The sequence below is a fragment of the Colobus angolensis genome, unplaced genomic scaffold, assembly GCF_000951035.1.
Source record: "Colobus angolensis palliatus isolate OR3802 unplaced genomic scaffold, Cang.pa_1.0 Scaffold26, whole genome shotgun sequence".
Classification (NCBI taxonomy): domain Eukaryota; kingdom Metazoa; phylum Chordata; class Mammalia; order Primates; family Cercopithecidae; genus Colobus; species Colobus angolensis.
In genome coordinates, this window is record NW_012115821.1 from 8,165,447 (window position 1) to 8,181,490 (window position 16,044).

At 39.9% G+C, this 16,044-nt stretch overlaps 1 protein-coding gene across 1 annotated transcript in view; it reads right to left on the bottom strand.

Moving 5' to 3' along the window:
- The window catches only part of ATXN7 (ataxin 7), a 35,976-nt gene extending 21,027 nt beyond the window's left edge, over window positions 1-14,949 (bottom strand). The window contains exons 1-3 of the mRNA XM_011947187.1: window positions 14,718-14,949; window positions 2,518-2,770; window positions 235-494 (exon numbers count right to left, since the gene is read on the bottom strand). Of these exons, the coding sequence (XP_011802577.1) occupies window positions 235-494; window positions 2,518-2,770; window positions 14,718-14,781 (577 nt within the window). The 5' untranslated portion in view covers window positions 14,782-14,949. The remainder of the gene's footprint in view (window positions 1-234; window positions 495-2,517; window positions 2,771-14,717) is intronic.
- Between the last annotated feature and the right edge of the window lie 1,095 nt (window positions 14,950-16,044).

Consider the following 16,044-nt stretch of genomic DNA (forward strand, 5'->3'; position numbering starts at 1 on the left):
ATACACCACTAGAAAGCTACTTTTACATGACCTACACACATACACTCTCATGCTCTTTAAAAACCAAGAGTGAAGAGAACAAACACATCAACTAAGGAACTTCCTCCTAAAGCTGAAGGTGACCAGTTTTAAAAATAGGAATTCTAGATTGCAGTTGATTTGCTTCCCATGAATGCCCATTTAATGCTCTCTCTATATAGAGAAGCATTATGAAGAAAGAAAATTTGAAGTTACCTGATAATCTCTTATTTAAAAATTTCTTATTATTGGAATTATCTTCAGGTTTCTTTTCCAGAGAGGGCGGTGCAGGAAGCCCTTTGCCATTCAGAATCTGTCCAGGTGAAGGCAAGGTTGGCTTTGGTATTGAGGGGCAGTTAAGGCCAGGCTTGACTAAGGAACTCACAGTAGCAGGACAGGTTGGCCCCACTGCAGATTTCAGTAGTGTGCCATCCATTTTCGGATGAATCTTTTCCACTTTCACAGAGGGCGTCATGCTGTCATAGGAGAAAGTGAGAAAACCAGTGACTGAGTGCCTCAGCAGCCCCCAGGTGAATGGTGAGCCAGAGGGATGAGGGTAGAGCCTGGGCCTACCCAAGCGCTGCACAGGGCCAGCCTCTTGGAAGGCTCCTTATGAATTCTGTTAGTAAGGTTCATATATATTAAGCCTATAAGCCCTTCTGGTGAGGCAAAACCCTCAGTGGACCATCAAATTTGCCTGGTTTTTTATCATTTCAAAAAATTTTACACAGGTGCCAATGGGAGACTTAGACCTGATACCCAATGCAATGCAATTTTTATAAGAAGCAAAACATGAGAAGGTCTAAAAGAACCAAAGACTATCTGCAGAACCCTTGGAGACTATCTTTTGAGGACTGCCATTTGTAAGAAAGGATTCATCAAAGCAAAGTAAACTTCTGAGTGAGCAAATATTTCCAATAAATGTCACTAAAGACTTATGAGAACTCAAACATGCTTAATAACATATCTCCAAGAAGAGGTTCTTTGCTTCTGTCAATAAGGGAGACTAGTGTTTAATAAATATATGTTGTGTCACTAAAGTGGTAATTCTCCAGTCCTTGAAAAATGTTTCTATGACAGGAGCTTAGGGAATACCTGTGCCACTAACAAAGGAATGAATCTTGGAATCTTACTGACACTATCATTTTGCTTGGTAAAACTGAAAATATTGGTAGGAAGCTAACAACTGGCCTGGTTCCTATCTAAAGGCCTAGCTCTAAGTAAAGAAGATTTGAATCAATGTGGTTGTATGAACTTTGTTCAGTGGAGTCAGTGCTCTAACAGCTGTTAAGCTGGCCAGTGACTTACACACTACCACTGGTACCTTTTTTGGCTTTCAGACAGCAACCAGAACAAAAACCAAGCTTGCTGTACTGTACTTCTGACAGAAGAACAGGGGCCGGGGGCTTAGCAACCAGGACAAACAGCCCCAAACAGCTGTACCTGGAATAGCCTGACAGCAGTAGAGAGACTGCAAGATGTCACATCCTCTCCCAGCTGGCAAGGTCCTTAGGCAGCAGCAGGTGCTGGACCCTGCCCTGAGATTAACCAGGTTACCAGATCTTGGACCTACGATGTGTGCTATACCCTCCAAAGGCAGGTTAGCCTGAGACAAGCCATCCGCCACTTGGCTGAGGAATACCCCAACAATGCGAAGTATGTTTCTATTGGAGGGCATGGCTGTTCCCTCACGTGACCTCAAGAAGCCTGCCAATCTACTGAGTGATCATAGAAACTTGCCAAAGCCATGCCTGGAAGGTGTGAACTTCCTTCAGTCTTCCCTCATCACTGCTGTGATGTGAACCTAAGGCTGAAGGGAAGAAGCACTGCTTCCCTATTTGCTCTGCAGATCCCAGAAAATTCTACAGCGGCATCTAGGAATCTCTGCATCTTTTTATCATTACTATTACCAACAGCAGCAGTAGCAGGAGTGCCAGTATCCATTTGTTAACCGCCTCTTACGGTCAGACACTATTCCAGGTGCTAGACATATATTAATTAGAATATTCTCAATAACCCAGCACAGTGGCTGTTATTCTTAGACTCAGAGAGAAATGGTGCCTTGCCCAAACCCCTAAAGATAAGAAGTGACAGAAGTGGGACATAAATCCAGGCCTATGTGACTTGAGGCCTTCTTGGACAAAACTCCCCCACCTCATGAAGCTTCCTTCCCCTCATCTGGAAAATGAGGATAGTAACAGTACCTATTCCACAGGGTTGTTGTGATAAGTGACATAGTATACACACAGTTAGCTTTCAGCAGCTAGCACACAAGAATGGATCAATAAATATTAGTAACCTTATTATCACTGCTATTACTACTCTGAAAAGTTTCCTATGACATGATAGGGAAACATCAAGAAACAACATAACATACATTTGAATTCTTCCCCAAGTGGGCTCTCTTTTATATTATTCACAGGCACTCTCGGATGCCACTGGTGTACACAGCTCTATTTCCAGCAGGTAAGCTTTAAAAACCCTCTTGGCCATACTCACATTCTACCATGGGGGACTCTACTTTGCTGAATGGGATGCATTGGCCTGGTGTTCCCCCTGAGCTGCAGTTTCTCTTTGGGTGATTTCAACAACTTGGAACTTGATGAGGATGTGCTAAGAACACCTCCACTGGAAGAACGGTTGCTTCCACTTGCACTGCCTCCTTTGCTTTTGGACAGAGAAGGGAAGAAGGAAAATACTGAAGTGGGAGGAACGGCCAAAGAAGGCTTGCTGGATGAGCTATGTCTTCTTTCTGAAAAGGAAAATGAAGAAAAAAAGATACCACATTTCAGGCAACTCTCGAATATAATTCTGGAAGAATTCCCTGAAATCAATATATTCAGGTTAAAACACGTATCATTAAGTGAAGATATGTTAAACTCAGCAGCCTTCAGAAATGGCTCTAAGCCCCACAGACTTACTTAACATTCTAGGAACGGGTCCTTCTGTTTCTGAAGTATCTCAGCATAAAGAGTTTTATCACATCAGGAAATTAAACAACCATCGTAAACATGAGAATATTGCCTTTTGGGTTTTGCATGCTAGCAATGAACCTCATTGGCTCCAACTTGCACTGAGAGGGAGGAAAATTATTCATTCATCTGCAGAGCTCTGCTAATTGACACTGCAAGCAGTTCTATCTTCCTTTCTAACATAGCACCTCTCTGATTTTCAAAATAGCAAAATCTTAAGAAACAAGTTGTACCTTCTTTTTTTTCCGTCACTACCCAGCAGCATATGACACAAATAAGAATGTTTCTAGGGTTATCTTATCGTTCCCTAAGAATCTGTGCTGAAATTTTCCAGTGAATCATTTCACTTCCCACCCCCCTTTTTTAAATAATCTCACTTGACTACAGATGGCATAGCTCCGGTTCACACCACTAAGATGCCAAAGGCGCAAGACAAAAATACCACAAATAGCTACGCCTGTTTTTTAAACCAGGAAGTAATTCATGGTTAAGTATAGACTACAAAGGTTTAGCTGAAAATAAATCTATCCACTGGAGAATCAGGTTTTCTTAGAGTAAGCTAATCCATACTAACATAAATCAAGAGCTGTTGAAGAATGTTACCATCAGAAACAAATAAATTATTTGGTAACGTTATCCACTTAAGTACCTTAGTGGCTGCCTTTAATTAATTAATTTAAAATTACACATTTGCTTAACTCTAAGTTTTAAAATGCATGTGATCCAACATTGACTTATCACAATACAGGAGCTATATGAGTATTTAAAACATTAGGCACATGATAATCAGTGACCACAAGTAAGACTTCAATGGTTTATTTCCAAAGATCTTCTTATAGCAGTACTGAGTTTCTTGGTAAAACTGTGTGACTTATTCCTGGAAGGGCATTACTTCAATGATGGCTTATGAAGTACTTAAGAGTGTGTTCCACACCAGGACAAAATTATTATCCTAGCTATCTACAGACAAAATTCAAATTTATATTCTCCAACTCAACTACACAAAGGCTACAATCAAGTTAGGAAGGTTAAATTAATGGTGATTTATAAGTGCCTTTTGCTTTTTGTTCATTCCAAAATGAAAGTTGTGTATAAGGAAGAAAAAACTAAAACAAATTCAGTTTAACAGTTTTCCAAATTTGGCATCTGAAGATTTTTCTAAATTTAGTTTTTCTCTCTTTTATGATCCCAAAACACTCTGAACATACTTTTAAGCATCAGCACTTGTCAGGCCAGGATTGTAAACATGTGTTTGCAGTTTGTCACCTGCCTTAGACGATACAGCTTCTGTGGGCCGTGTCTCCATCGTCTTTCTCTGTAAGGCATGGGACAGAGGTCTTCAATTAACTTCTGCATGACTAGTAAAGCTTTTCTTGTGAAAAGGAGTGATTTTTAGAAGGCCCTAGACCAGTGACTGTCAACTTGGCTACCCACTGGAATAACATAAGGAGCTTTAAAAACACTGATGCATAGGTCCCTCCCTCAGAGACTGTGATTTAATTGGTTTGGGGTGTGGACTAGGCATCCAGAGTTTTGACAAGTTTCCCTGTCTGATTCTACTGTGCAGCCACGGTTGAGACACTACAGTAGACTAGGCTAATGCCTCAAGAACCATTAACCACAGCTGAGTAAGTTAGCATGCGCATGGCACTGAGAATACTGCCTGCTACAAGGCACTAAAGGGTTTGTCAAATGAAGCTCACCACTACTACTTGTCCTCAATGAGTGTTTTCCAAATATTCATCAACTGCAAACTATTTTCATCGTTCTTACCAAAGCTACATAAAATACTATTTTTTTAAACTCAACATTTTAATTTACATTATCAATTCTATTATCTCCTCCTCCTCCTCCTTACTCTAATACTAACCAGTCTCTCATGGGGACATCATTGGTATTTTGGACAGGACAATTCTTCATACAGGATTTCAGAACGGTTAGCATTCCTAGTCTCCTACTGCTTCTTCACCAGTAGTGCCCGTCTGCCAAAGACAACCTGAAACCACCTCCCAATCCATTTCCAGATGGGCCTCAGGGTGAAGCAGGGCACCTCTACCCTCAGCTGAGATAGATTTTTCCAAAACAATAGTATCTGTGAAACAGTAAGTTCAATAAGCTTATTATATAAACTAAATATTAAAATATTCATCCATGTTTATCTACAAAAATCACCTTGTGTACCCCCTGAAACAGTGCACTAAAGGATGGGCATGTCTGTGATATGAAGAAGACAGAGAAAACCCTCAACTAGAACTTTGACTTTTAAGAAGTACACTCTAGGTATCAGAATTCTCAAGCAGGTGTCTCAGAGCAAATGTGTGATGTATTTTCTTTGAAGATCAAATGATTAGATAAAATTCTCAATCAAATTAAATACCCTCAGTTCCGCTATGAAGCCTGTTTTGAGAATGCAAATGTATTCCAAAGCCACCAATATACTAAGAAACAATTTGAACATATTGAAATTTTGCATTCACTTTTTCATGATTTTTGTCTGAACGAAATACCAGGTGAACACAGAAAACTATACCTGGCTGAAATGAGCCACATGGGAAAACACAAAATGCACCCTCCCTCAAACTTCCACCATCTACCTCGTTCACCACCATGCGTGTTATTAACCACACTCAAACACATCTGATGCTACAATTTGTCATCCAATTTCAGATAACCTCCTTCCATCACTTCACAGTCAAGCTGCAACCCTTCTCACGCCTTCCAAAAGCAAATGCCAGGTCTTTTCAAGGTAACTGCCATGTTTATTCTAGTGTTTATGTATTTTTTTTTTTTGAGCATTTAACATTTGTAAGACTGTGCTACCCTTTTCATTAGGTTCCTATGTTTTTCTGTGTGTGTCACTGATGAGGTCTTGTGAGTGTTGTGCCATTACCCCGTTTTCCCAATAAGCCTCATGTGGTTTTTGTTGCATAATGTTGCATTGTGCAGTAATTTTTTAGGAATGCATGTTGTGTTATAGCAGAACTGACTGTAACTTTAAGCTTGTCCTTTCAATTTTCTATTCCCATCATTGTCCACCCTCCCCCTGTTTTCTTTGGTTAAAATCTTCTTTTCTTACCTATTAACTCTTAATATGGGATTCAGCACTAGAAAATCAAGGTTCAAAGCTTCCTAACATTAAAAGTCTGCTGATGTATCGATAATATTTCAAAAAAATTCTATTTTCTACTTCCATAACAATAAAAACTATTTAAAAACTAAGAATGACAATCTATCATGTGAATTTTTCATTCACTAAAATTTGAAACAGATTGTGTGTGTGTAGTGTGTGTAAGTAACTGAGATTCTGGCTGAAAAGTGTCAGCTCAAATTCTTGTCATGCTACTGAACTAAGCTGTTCCTTAACATCATGGACTGGTAACTTATTCTGTGAAAAGGACAGCATCTGGCTTTCCCCCCACAAGAAAGCAAGAAGGAAAAACCAAATTTAATTATAGTTGAGTTGGACTCCCCTTATCCTTCCACTGTGAGTTCTTATTTTTCATAAGATTTTAAACTGGGCGTCTAGCTTTAAAAAAGTGTTTGTTCCCAGATCAGAAGAGAAGTGGGCAAATTATAGGTGGGGTTAGGGACCCTATATTAAGTGGACAAAGTGGTGGCCAGATGCTGAGAACAACTGCAATGTGGTCTGCTGAGGAGGCCAAGTTGAGTTTTCAAAGTGCTCCTCTCTCCAGGATCTGGCACCAGCCCAGAGAGAGCACACTCTGTCCCTGAATGAGGAGGGCATGATGAATGGCTCCAGCAAGGGAGAGACAGGCTGACTGACAGACAAGTACAGACACAAGGAAAGAGCAGAGACAAGGAAAGACAAACATGCCTAAGTGTGTATGTGTGTGTTGTGCTAGGGAGAAGCGAGGGAGATGGAGTTTCATGGGGCTCTTTTCCCTTGTGGCTTTAATACGTCACATGGCAAGGGCAGGATATTAGTGCCCTAATAGGAGGGCGGACAGCTCTATATAGGTCTTCCAAAATGGAATGCAACCGAGAATACTAAGCTTATAATTCTGAATTCATGCTGAGATTTTTTAAAAAATTATAAGTATTAACACCCAGGTACACACCAAAAAGGAGTTCAAAGCAAGTAATTAGATCTTTTTATATCATAAATATTGCTTTGAAAACAACTAAAAATAATTTATAAGGAGCAAGTGTCAAAATTAGGGCACAAATCTAAAAAGCAGTCAAAACAAATTGGAACTCCAAATGCTAACATTCATACTTGAAAATAATCTAGAAGCATATATGTCAAGCTTTTTAAAAAGTGGTTATTCCTGGGATTATAGCTCTATTTTTTAAAACATTTGTGTATTGTTTTTCTACAATGAATATAGTTTACTCGGTTATTAAATACATACTTCTAAAGAAGAAAAATCAGGTGTTCTGGTCTCAATTTTATACATGCCAAAACAAAGCAAGGCACACTACCATTCCTGAGGACAGTATCAATTTGTCCCATTCTCAACAGGTATCATGCAAGTGGCTAACTACTAAGAAACCCCCACAGAACCTGAATTAAATATCCTCAGTTCTGCTACAAAGCTTGTTTTGAGAATGCAAAAGCATTCCAAAGCCACCGATATACTAAAAAACAATTTGAACATATTGAAATTTTGCATTCACTTTTAATGATTTTTATCTGTAAGAAATACCAGGTGAACACAGAAAACTGCCTGAAATGAGCCACGTGGGAAGATTCAAAATGCATACCCCTCAAACTTCTACCATCTACCTCAGTTCACCACCATGCGTGTTATTAACCACACCCAAACACATCTGATGCTACAATTTTTCATCCAATTTCAGATAACCTCCTTCCACCATCTCATGGTAACTCACAAGCTGCAACCCTTCCCATACCCTTTATTCAGGGCTCTTTTCTCACATCTTATTAAACCTTTTACTAATCTTCTATAATCCAAACAACAGGCTGATGAGAAATCTCACCTTCAAGAACAACAATATCAACAACAGCTGCTACTGTGTATTGTGTAGAAACCACATGCCAGGCACCATGCTACGGGATGTACATGGATTATCTCACTCAATCCTGACCATCTTTCTAACAAAGTAGATACTATTATTATCCTCACTTTCCAGATGAGGAAGCCAAGGCTTTAAAGGACTCAAGTCAGTTGTCCAACATCACATGGTTACTTAAGAGGCAAAGATGGATGCAATCCCAGGCAGGCTGACTCCAGCACCTGGGTGAAAGCACAAGGCAACTTGCCTGCTCTGAAACGGTATTATTAGCAAGTCATAATACATGATGGAGGGGCAGGGATAAAGATGAGGGTTGGGGCATAAATCAGTAAGAAGGCCATCTTCCCCAACTGCTCGGCAAAAGCAGGTTGTTAGTGTACAAGTCTGCATAGGCTGAACATCTGTCATTGATGACAGTTTTTTGGTATATTCAGGGTGGGATCCAGAATATGTTTAAGAGAAATCCAGATTGTTTTCGATTTCACCTTTCCATTTTGGAAGTTGCTAAGCTAAAAATCAGCTATGAGTGTGTCAGCCAGTGTAGTTCTCTGCTTGGAGGGTCTTAAAGCATCCAAGATGGTTTTGATAGAGGCAGACAAGTGCCTAGACACACAGGGGAGGGTCTCCGACGAAAACCCACCTCCAAGTCGAAGACAGTTTAAAGCCTGAAAGTCAAGCTACAAGTTAAATCCTAGGACTGGACTGAGAATTTGTCTTCCCGTTTGGGATGCTTTCCTCTGGTCCCCACCCTTCACCTGTTTTTATATATACCTACCTTTTCCAAATTGGTTTTTCTACACTGTCATGCCGACCTTTGAGTTGTGCCTTCACTTTGAAGCTTTTTGCATACTCGCAAACCAATCAGACTCCCCATTCTGAGTCCATAAAGGGCCCCAGACCCAGCCACATGGGGGAAATATTCCCCTCTCCCCAAATTCTCTCTCCTGAAAGCCGTTGCCATCACTCAATAAAATTGTTCTCCACTTTTCTCACCCTCCAATGTTCTACGTATTCTCATTCTTCTTGGGTGCAATACAAGAGCTCCGGAACCGCCAAACGCAGGTACAACCTATAACACAGGCAAGCTGCGGCACACCCAGTGTGGCTGAGGGAGGCCCAAGCAGGGCATCGCTGGCCGGGCATCCCTGGCTTGCAGAGTAACCAAGAAGAAAAATCTTGCATCAGTTTGAAGAGTAAACTGTGACAGAATGTGCCAATTGGGGCTGTCTTTATAGCTTGGCTAAAAGGAATCAACTTAAACACAGTTTCCAGATGAGTATGCTCTACAAAAGACCATCAGCGAACACCTGCTCAGTAGGGTAGGGCTGGACCCACCAACCAGTAGACAATACAATATGCATGCTTCCAGTCACTCTCAGGTTGTTTACGGTCACCTTCCCAGCAGAGGCTCAGGGCTGTTGGGCACAGTCTTGATATGTATGGGTTGAGTAATCAGCCTGAATAGAATCTAAATCAAATAAAAATACTTTTTAAAAGATTACCTGAAAAGAGCAAGAACTTTAGAGTCAGGGATATGTGGGTTCATATCCTTGCTCTGCCAGTTACTAGTTGGGTGAACCTGGGCAACCAGCTCACTCCATCCTCGTTGGCAGCGTCTTCAACTGCCAAGCCTACTTTGCAGGGCTGCTGTGGATTAAATGATAAAGAGTTGCAAAGCCTGCAGCACAGAGTCTACTATGGACCAAGTACTGGGAACTCAACAGCACATAAGACAGATACCCCATTAGCTTGGCTGATGCCAGCTACAGGCTTATTTCTTTAGACAGAAAAGTACTCGCCAATAACACCTCCTGACTTCTAAAGAAAGTAGAAATCACTTAAGAACAAACCAAACCCTCTTTACTGTAAGTTATCTTCTCCTGTGTGATAAGGATTTAGTATACATATTTTTACATGCCATTTCAGGAAGATATTAATCTATTCTAAGATACGAGCTCAGGGGAGCAACTTTAAGAATTCATTTAAAAATTAGCAAATTCATACCAAACAAAAAGAACATTCATTCAAGCTAAAGTTATTTTACAAATAAAAGGTTGGCTCATTTTCCTCACAGAACTCAGAAGACACTCAGGAAGAACTGCAAGTAGAATAAAATGAAGATCAAGTCTCAAATTCAGTTTACAGATCCAAAGGTGGAAATTTTGGGCAGATTTTCTAAGTAAAACCCACAAATTTTTCTTTAAATGAAACTCACTCATACTTTCAGATAGACTCAGTCAGTTAAGGTTAAACAGAGTGTGCACTCGGCATGGACGGGCCTTAAGAGAAATACCAATGCATGCTTCAAGAAATGCACGACTTCATGCCTTCTGACAGCTCCATTCCACAAACATCCCATAATGACGGTCATTTAAAGCAAGGACTTTCAATAATGAAGGTTATACATGGCTATAAAACGTAAAACACAGGTAAACATGCACACAGTCTTTGGCCAGTCATAGTAAGCAACAATGCACATATCAAAAGCTCAGTTTTAAAACTTTAGGTCATTCATCAAGCTGCCCCTTCACAAAATTATTTATTGTTTATTTTTATATCCAGGTTGAAAAATAACTGCAGCTTGCTATTACACGGCTCCCAATTAATCCAAACTGTCATACTCCATTTCCAGGCCACCAAACACAACTCATGAGGTGTCAATTGGCATTATGTGTCTTTCACAAGGATTATAACTCCTTAAGAAAACATCCAAGAGCAGGACCTGAGGCAGACTAGAAATAAAGACTGCATTAAAAAAACAAATAAACAAACTCAGCACTTTTTTCTTACACATCTACTTTGCTCCCAACTAGTGTTTTCCCTAAATTTCTGTTATTCACAACTAAATCATACTTTGGATCCTTTTCCAAATCTGTACAATATCTAGACCATTATTTACTTAATATATTTTTAAAAGTTCAGTGGCTGACTAAGTACTAATTTAGCATTATCCTAAGCAATAATATCTCTGAAAGAATGACTTTGTATTTGATGTAGGAGTTTCATATATATATATATATATTTTCCTAATGAATATTAAAAAATACTTGGCATACCATTGCAAATCACTACACATGGACTACATATCACTGCATATGGACTACACATGAACATTAAGCATTTCATATTTCCTCACTACTTTCATTGTTGTCAACTTTTCCCTCTAAATTTTCTTATTCTTCTTAAAAGCACTCACATGTGGCCTGACAAGCAAACATGGTCCTACTCCATCCACTCTTTGTAGTCACAGGTTCTTTTTAATCCTAAATCTGCTTTATCTTTGATCCAATTTCTTTATGTTCCCCAGGCACTTGATGAAACTATTCCAGAGAGAGCTGAGTGTAGTCTAATTGCTTAAAAGGAAGCAAGTTGGTGGGACTGTCCCTGGAACATTCAAATCTCAAGTTGGGGAATTCAGAACTGACCTCTGACATGCAGTGCCTCAAAGGACAATTAGCCAAAATTGGGGCTGGGAGGCAACTTCAGAGCATGCTTAGGTGGGTTACAAATGGCACTGGAAAACACTAAGAAAGAAAAAGTCCTTGCCACAAAGCACTCGGCATCATTTCCACTAGAGAGATTTAACTGAAAAGGATGATTTCAACACTGGCTGCCCTAACAAATTAGTCTCCAACTGCTACCTCTGCCAAATGCATTTCTCCTCCCCCTACTGCGGAGGTGCTTTTAAATTAAAACATAAGGGGAAAGTGCAGAAGAGAGAGTCATTTATAGCACTTGGGCCACTTGAAACAACTTTTCACCAAAGGTCCTAATCAAATTATCAAATCAAGCTCTTCAAGTCAGTGCTTTATGACAGAAATAAAGGCCCAACTAAAGTATTCGGGTCTCTTGGCATTTCCACGTCTCTGGGCAGAGTGCACGCTGCAGCATACCCATTCACACTGGCTGTATGAAAGAGAACAGATCACAAAGGGCAGATTACAAGGGAGAACGACTCCACTTCAGCGGGGGAAGGGACAGGCGTGAATGGATTGTAAATAATGTTGCTAAGAAAGGAGCAGAAATATGGCAACCTCAAATAATCCTCTTGCCAGGAATTCTTCCCAAGAGGACTGTTCTTTCTGAACTCTGCTTTCAAGTATGTGAGAAATATGAAAAACTTATTGAATATCTGGGGGATGCTCCTTCTCTGTCTGCTTAACTTGCAGCTCTTTGCAAACATTTGTAAAAGGGCTCAAAAAAAATCCAAAAATTTTATTGAAAAAGATGGAATGATAGGGAAAAAGAGGAGGTATAGAGTGTTGTAACAGTTGATCACTTCAGCTACGAGTATAACACCCCTTTTTCTTTCTTTCATGAAACAGCTTGTCTTAAGTAAAACCGAGTGGTCTAAGTGATCAGTTCAGTTCCTGAAGGACGCCCTTTCTACGCTCCTGCAACCCCGTTCAAGGTGCAGACTTTTGACCCGAGGGTTATCATCCTCTCTAACGCATACACACACTTAGGGAAAGTACCTTTTGGGAAAAGGATGCTGTTGCTTTTGAGCATAACACAACCATCCAACTGTTTATGCCACCTCTGTGATCTTGCTGTCACCGTTTCTGACTACAGATACCACACAATGAATGACATGCTGGCTGACACTTCTGCTCTCCTAACAGCCATAAGGATTTCTCTCTGCTATCATCAGAGAGCACAGTGTTACCCAAATGATGCTGACCGACCACAGCAATAAATCACCCTAGCTGAAACAAACATGACCTCACCATCTGAGTGATGCACATCATTTTGTAAAATTTCACTCCCCTTTCTCCCTCTCACACCATCATTCACTTGAACTGTTTTTATACCTCTGGTACCAATATGTGAGAAGAAGAGAGAGCCAAAACGAAAATCTACTAGTCTCTAGCTACTTTTCATTTAATCCTCTATATGTTAGGGAAAAGAACACCTTAGAATTTCAGCTATTTACCTTTATAAGTATAGCCTTCCAATTTGTTACACTATCTGTAGTTCAAGCATCAAACATACTCAGTCTTCACATAAGTATCTCTATAGTCTCATTTTGGTCTAGGTCACTGTCTTTCCCCAATGAAATATATGGGCTATTACCAAAATGCTAAAAGACAATTTAAAAAAACAAAACAAAACTACACCGTTACCACTCCAATCCAATTTTTACATATACACAAAAAGAGAGAGAATAAAAGGAAACTGGTAAAACTCAAATTAGAGAAGCTGTCTTGTTTTTGTTTGGTTTCTGTTTTGTCTTTTAAAATAGAAATTTCTGTGGAGGAATCCCAACAGGGAGCATCATCTTCCCAGTCCAACAAACAAGAGCAACTGCAAGGTACAACGAAATGACAAAACCATCTGCTAAAAAGTGCTACACTGAGCCAGTTACAATCCTTATTGCTATTATCCACTAGTTTTATATCCTTTTTATATCACCTCATTCTGGGTGGGGGAGGGCAGAATACCTGAAGACCAGAACATGGAAATAAGAAAAACCTCACATTTTGAACACAGCCTAACAGCTTCCTTCATTATGCATTCTTTCAATAAGGAATGAGTGATTAATTACTCAGGAATGCCAATGTTTTCAATGAATCTGCAACACACATTTATTTTTTCTGAAGAGAAACAGTATCTGCTCCACCTGCAGGCCAGGGCTGTCAACTAATAAAACATCAGAAGTGACATGCAAAAACGAAAGCAGAAATAGCGAACCTAAAATTGTCCGACAAGAGTTTTCAGAAAAATCAGTTATAGAGAATCAACAGCAATTTGATTAAAGATTTAAGATCTTTTCATATTTAAAGTCCCACAACTGGGGAGCTAAATTTCAACCTCAATTAAAACCATCCGGTCAAGCTCATTATTGCAGAAGGCATGAAATCTGAATCCCCTGAAAACTAAAGAACTCAACTGACACCTCACTTCCTGCATGAAGACAGAAGGTCTGAGACAGGTAAGGTAACATTGAGAACAGCCTCCACATCCACCCAAGAAGAATCAGCTTAGCTCTGCTGGCTACCTTAATAACACAACTGAAAAAAATCATCTTTTCTGGCAGTCAGTCCATAATTAAATTTTTATACACTCAATTTAAGTTACTGAATGACTTCCCAGGGTTACTGGTTGTATTTTGAAGTTGTTCTTCCTCTTGACGCAGTGTTTTGTTTGAAACTTTGTTGTGGAACTGAAGTATCTGACAAAACAGCTTTCAAACACATTCTACAGGAAACACTGCAAACTGCCTGTCATGAAACCTCACTTACCACAAGTAAGATAAAAAACAAACAGTTAAAGCATGTTACAACGTTCCTCCATTTTTAGAGAGCGACGTAACCAATACTCTCTCTGTTTTGAGATATGGGAACTGTTTGGTGCAAACCTCAGCATTTTGTTGGAGTTAATAACAAACTCGACTCCTGTCTGCATCTGAACTTTGGCCAGATCACTCAAATGACATTTCAGAATGGCTCCTGTGGACAGCTTGCAGCAGCTAATCCCTGTGGCTGCGATTAACTACGCTGATCCCCTAGCTCTGCAGGCTCCCTCCCTCCACTACTTGAGCAGCGCAGCCCTCCTAGCCTGCTGGCAGGGCAAGACAAACGCCAGGAGGAAAGAGGCCTGCATAAACTCTTCCCAACTCTGCTTGGTTCTATGTAAGGTTAGCAAAGACCTACCCCACCGTCCACAGGCTCATCCAGAGCTGGGCCCTGAGCCAAGCCCAGCCTCTGAAAACTGCCTCAGAAAACTTACCCAGTGGAGCTTTCAGCTCCTGCGCAGAAGGGCTGCTTTGGAGAGGCGTCTTGCTACCTTCCATTCACAGCATTTGGTTGTGCTTCATTGCACACTTGCTACTGCAGGCTTGCATCATGATTTGGGTCTGCCCACCAACTCCAAATATGCTCCATGTTTGGGCTTATGTAACATTTGCTACTACTGTAAAAAGCACTTGAATTACAAAGGTCCTGGCAGATCAACAGAAAACAGGGGGTGGAGTCTAATTTCATCTAATATGGTCATACCAGGCGTCCTGGACGGTGTAAATTAATCTTTCTATTTGAAAGGCAACTTGTCAAAACTGGGGAAGATGGAATTCATAAGTTTAACCTGCTAAAATGCAAATTACTTATACTTTGTGAATTTTTTTCTGAATGCCTTTAAACTGACAGTTACTACCAGGTATATTACAAAACTTACATGATTTATTTAAAAACCTACATTTTAAGTCTCAGTAGACCTAAAGGTCATAAAGTTAAACATTTCTATAAAATGCCTGCAGCATTTTTCCAGGTTTTATTTCCCCTATACTATCTACAGTTGCTAAACTTTACAAAAAAAGTTTATTATTCCTAAGTATACTTTTCCTTCCTAAATCTAGTAACAAAAAAACTTAACCCACTTTCTGTGCATATTTGTAAAATATGTGTAATTTCATATCCACATATTTGTCCAGTTTGTTGTTCAATCACTGGAGGACTGACTAAAGTTTTCATACTTTTAAATCCAAGAATTTCTCTCACTGAGTGCCCCCTTGAAAATAGTGTCTTCCTGGCCTGTTTCCCTATCATCCCTATCATGCTCCCTCTCTCTGGCCAATCAACAAATCTACTGTCAAATAGACATGGAATGGGGTGTAATGGCTCACACCTGTAATCCCAACTACCTGGGAGGGTGAGGCAAGAGTCCAGGAGTTTGAGGCTGCAGTGAGCTATGACTGTGCCACTGCACTCCAGCTCAGGTGACAGAGTTCTAATAAAAACAAAACAACAAAAAATCACCACAAGTGACGTGGAAAAAACTGTCAAGTGATCTGAGTTTTATAATAATGACTTAGAAATCTGATAGTTCAAAATGAACTCTTTTAAATGTCAAAAGAAGCGGGAAAAGATGCTTCTACAAAATCCTATCACCCCACACAGAATATTTGGTAGAAGTCATGAATTACATATGTGGAAATGATTTAGCCTGAAACGGATGGGGAAGAGTTTTTAGACAGGCATGAAAACGTCTTCTATCGGGCCAAATTCTAAATTGACTCTAAAGCAAAAGAATAGTAGCTGCACTGCCCTATTTTCACAAG